Source organism: Austrofundulus limnaeus, unplaced genomic scaffold, assembly GCF_001266775.1.
Source record: "Austrofundulus limnaeus strain Quisiro unplaced genomic scaffold, Austrofundulus_limnaeus-1.0 Scaffold163, whole genome shotgun sequence".
In the NCBI taxonomy this organism is placed as follows: domain Eukaryota; kingdom Metazoa; phylum Chordata; class Actinopteri; order Cyprinodontiformes; family Rivulidae; genus Austrofundulus; species Austrofundulus limnaeus.
Window position 1 is genome coordinate 443,726 of NW_013952565.1, and position 2,593 is coordinate 446,318.

The 2,593-nt window shown below is 39.0% G+C and overlaps 1 protein-coding gene across 3 annotated transcripts in view; it reads right to left on the minus strand.

Annotated features, from left to right (window-relative positions):
- Positions 1-2,593, minus strand: part of kif26ba (kinesin family member 26Ba) — a 122,036-nt gene that overhangs the window by 26,647 nt on the left and 92,796 nt on the right. For all 3 annotated transcript variants that reach the window (XM_014017199.1, XM_014017198.1, XM_014017197.1), the window contains exons 10-11: positions 2,088-2,274; positions 1,105-1,282 (exon numbers count right to left, since the gene is read on the minus strand). In XM_014017199.1, coding sequence (XP_013872653.1) covers positions 1,105-1,282; positions 2,088-2,274 — 365 coding nt within the window. The remainder of the gene's footprint in view (positions 1-1,104; positions 1,283-2,087; positions 2,275-2,593) is intronic.

Below are 2,593 nucleotides of genomic sequence, written 5' to 3' on the forward strand. Positions count from 1 at the left end.
GCTGCGCACCGTCATCATCTTGTTTTCAAAATGTGTAAGATTATCTGTCTTGTTGGTCTGAAAATTTGACTCAAATTAAGTGAAAAAATTTCTGCCACTGGAGTAAGAAAATTTTACTTGGTAAGATTCTTGAAATAAGAAAAAATTGAGTCAAATCAAGAATTTCAAGAATCTTACCAAGTAAATTTTTTTACTCCGTTTGCCAAAATTTTTCACTTAATTGAGTCAAAATTTCAGTCTAAGACAAATAATCTTACACATTCTGAAAACAAGATTATTATTCTTACACAATCAGTTCTTGTTTAGTAAATCAGTCTCAAAACAAGATCAAAAAGACTTTTTGACTGGATATAAGATTTTAAAACTTGGTTAGGTGGACATTTTTTGCAGTGTAGTAGCCAAAATGTAAAAAAAGATGACAGGTTTTACACTAATGTTAACAATAATTCTCCATCATCAACATTTTGCTTTTAGTTTGCAGTTATTTAATAAAACCCCAGCATTAATTACTTCACTCACACTCCAACAACAGTCAGTGTCGAAGCAAGGCTTTGCTTACGTCTCCAGTGCTAATTTTAGATTGTTTTGCAATGCAAATGCAAACGCTTGAGATTAAATTAACTCTGGATGGAACAAAGTTACTTCACCTCAAGAAGGGAAAAAGAGACATAAAAGCTTTCCAGTGTCCTCTGTTGACTAAACTGTAGCAATTATATTTTTTCCCGTTCCTTCTTTTTATTTTCATCCTTTAGTTCAAGTTACAGTTTATTTTCCTCCTTTCCTCTAAACTAGCCAAATGAAGGAAATAAATATGGAAAAGCATCTGTTGTTGGTTAAATCATCACGTCCCACAAATCCGAAGCACCTTGAGCCATCAGCTTTCCTTTCCTCCCTCTCCTCCAGCTCCAAAACATCCTGCCCTCCTCCTCAGTCTGCCTCTCTACTCCACATTTCTCTCACTCCGTTGATAATCTGGCCTCTTCTACGCTCCTTTTCTATTTCTGCCTGAGCTCTCTCCCCTCCTCACATTAATCAGCTCGTCTTAGCGCACTTCCTCTCTGCACTCTCCACCCACATCACACACACACACACACAGCAACCTACTTGTACGGGATGTGTTTGCTCCCGTTGACCAGGGCCAAGATCACGTTCCCGAGGGCTGACAGAGAAAGACACAGAGAGGCTGAGGAGTTCTCCTTGTTCTTTCCTCCTGCTCCTTCGAGAGCTTTAACGTCGCAGCTGCCCAGATCCAGCAGGTGGAGACGACTGCGACCTCCTGACACTAGCAGATGCAAAAAAAGAGTCAACAATAGAAGAAAAAAATAGACAGTAAACAAGAAAAGGTGAAATAAAAATGAAAATAACTTTGTCAGAATACTACAGCATCAGCAAGTAAACTAAAGAGGTTATTTCTAAAATAATCAAATAAATGTTACGATATTCAAGCATAGAAACCAAGCCAAAGTAGTAAGAAACAAAAATATTTTCCATTTTACAATTCAAGTGGCACTAAGTCTTCTCTTCAAAGGACTTGAACACAGGAAAGAAGTCTTAAAAAGGAATAAATGTGTCTAAATGTGTTTTTAAAAAGGTTTCTTCTTGTCAGCGATCAGTGAAAAAAGCTCAGTGTCAGCTGATGACAAGTCTGTGCTCTTAAGCTGTCATTAAACACCAAATTTACCATTATGAGCTGTTTTTGAGCCTTTTCTCTCCCTCTCATAAACACATTTTTGAGCATGCCAGATGTGTGAATCTGTCTCTCTCAGTCACATACAAAGACTCAGGCTGTGTGTGATCTGGCTGTGAAATATTTTAGGCACTGAATAATATTTATGGATCACACAGTGAAAACGTGGACTGATCTGCGTTTTCACAACACACACCCTGATCTGTTTATCATCAGACTCTTTTCTTCTTTTGTTTTCCATAAAAACCAGTAGTGCATGTTACTATATGTCTTTGTTCTGATTATCTGGTACATAACTAATGATTAAAAAGTAAAATATAAATCATGTGGCTGCTGTCATGATGTCTAAAATGTAATCATGTCACCTAGTTTTAACAGTGTTTGAACAAAGAGTACTCACTCCCTCCTTTGCCTGTCTTCTCCATGCGATACTGGTAAATGTGTAAAGTAAAGAGCATATGAGAGTTCCTGTGTTCTTCCTCTGTGGTGTCGGGCCGCTGGCTGCTGTGGCGAGCTGCTATGGCCGCGTCCAGGAACCAGGCTGCCTTTTCTGGGGTGGGAGCACGAAGTTCAGACTGGTTCTGCAGCTGGAAAACACGCAGGAGAGAAAACGTATTGAGTGTCTGTGTTGTGCACAAAACAAGGAGGCAGAAGGAAAATAGTCACTCAAACTGTAGCGCTTCATCTTCGTGCTTTCAGTTTACACACAACAAACATCAAAACAATAATAATCCAGTTTGTTAAGAGGATTCGGCACATATCTGCCTGATTGGCATATTTTAATAAGATATTCTGCCTGCAGGTGTTGGGAGAAATGGATGGAGGGAAGCAGAGACGAGTAATAAACTGTGTGTGTGTGTGTGTGTGTGTGTGTGTGTGTGTGTGTGTGTGTGTGTGTGTGTGTGT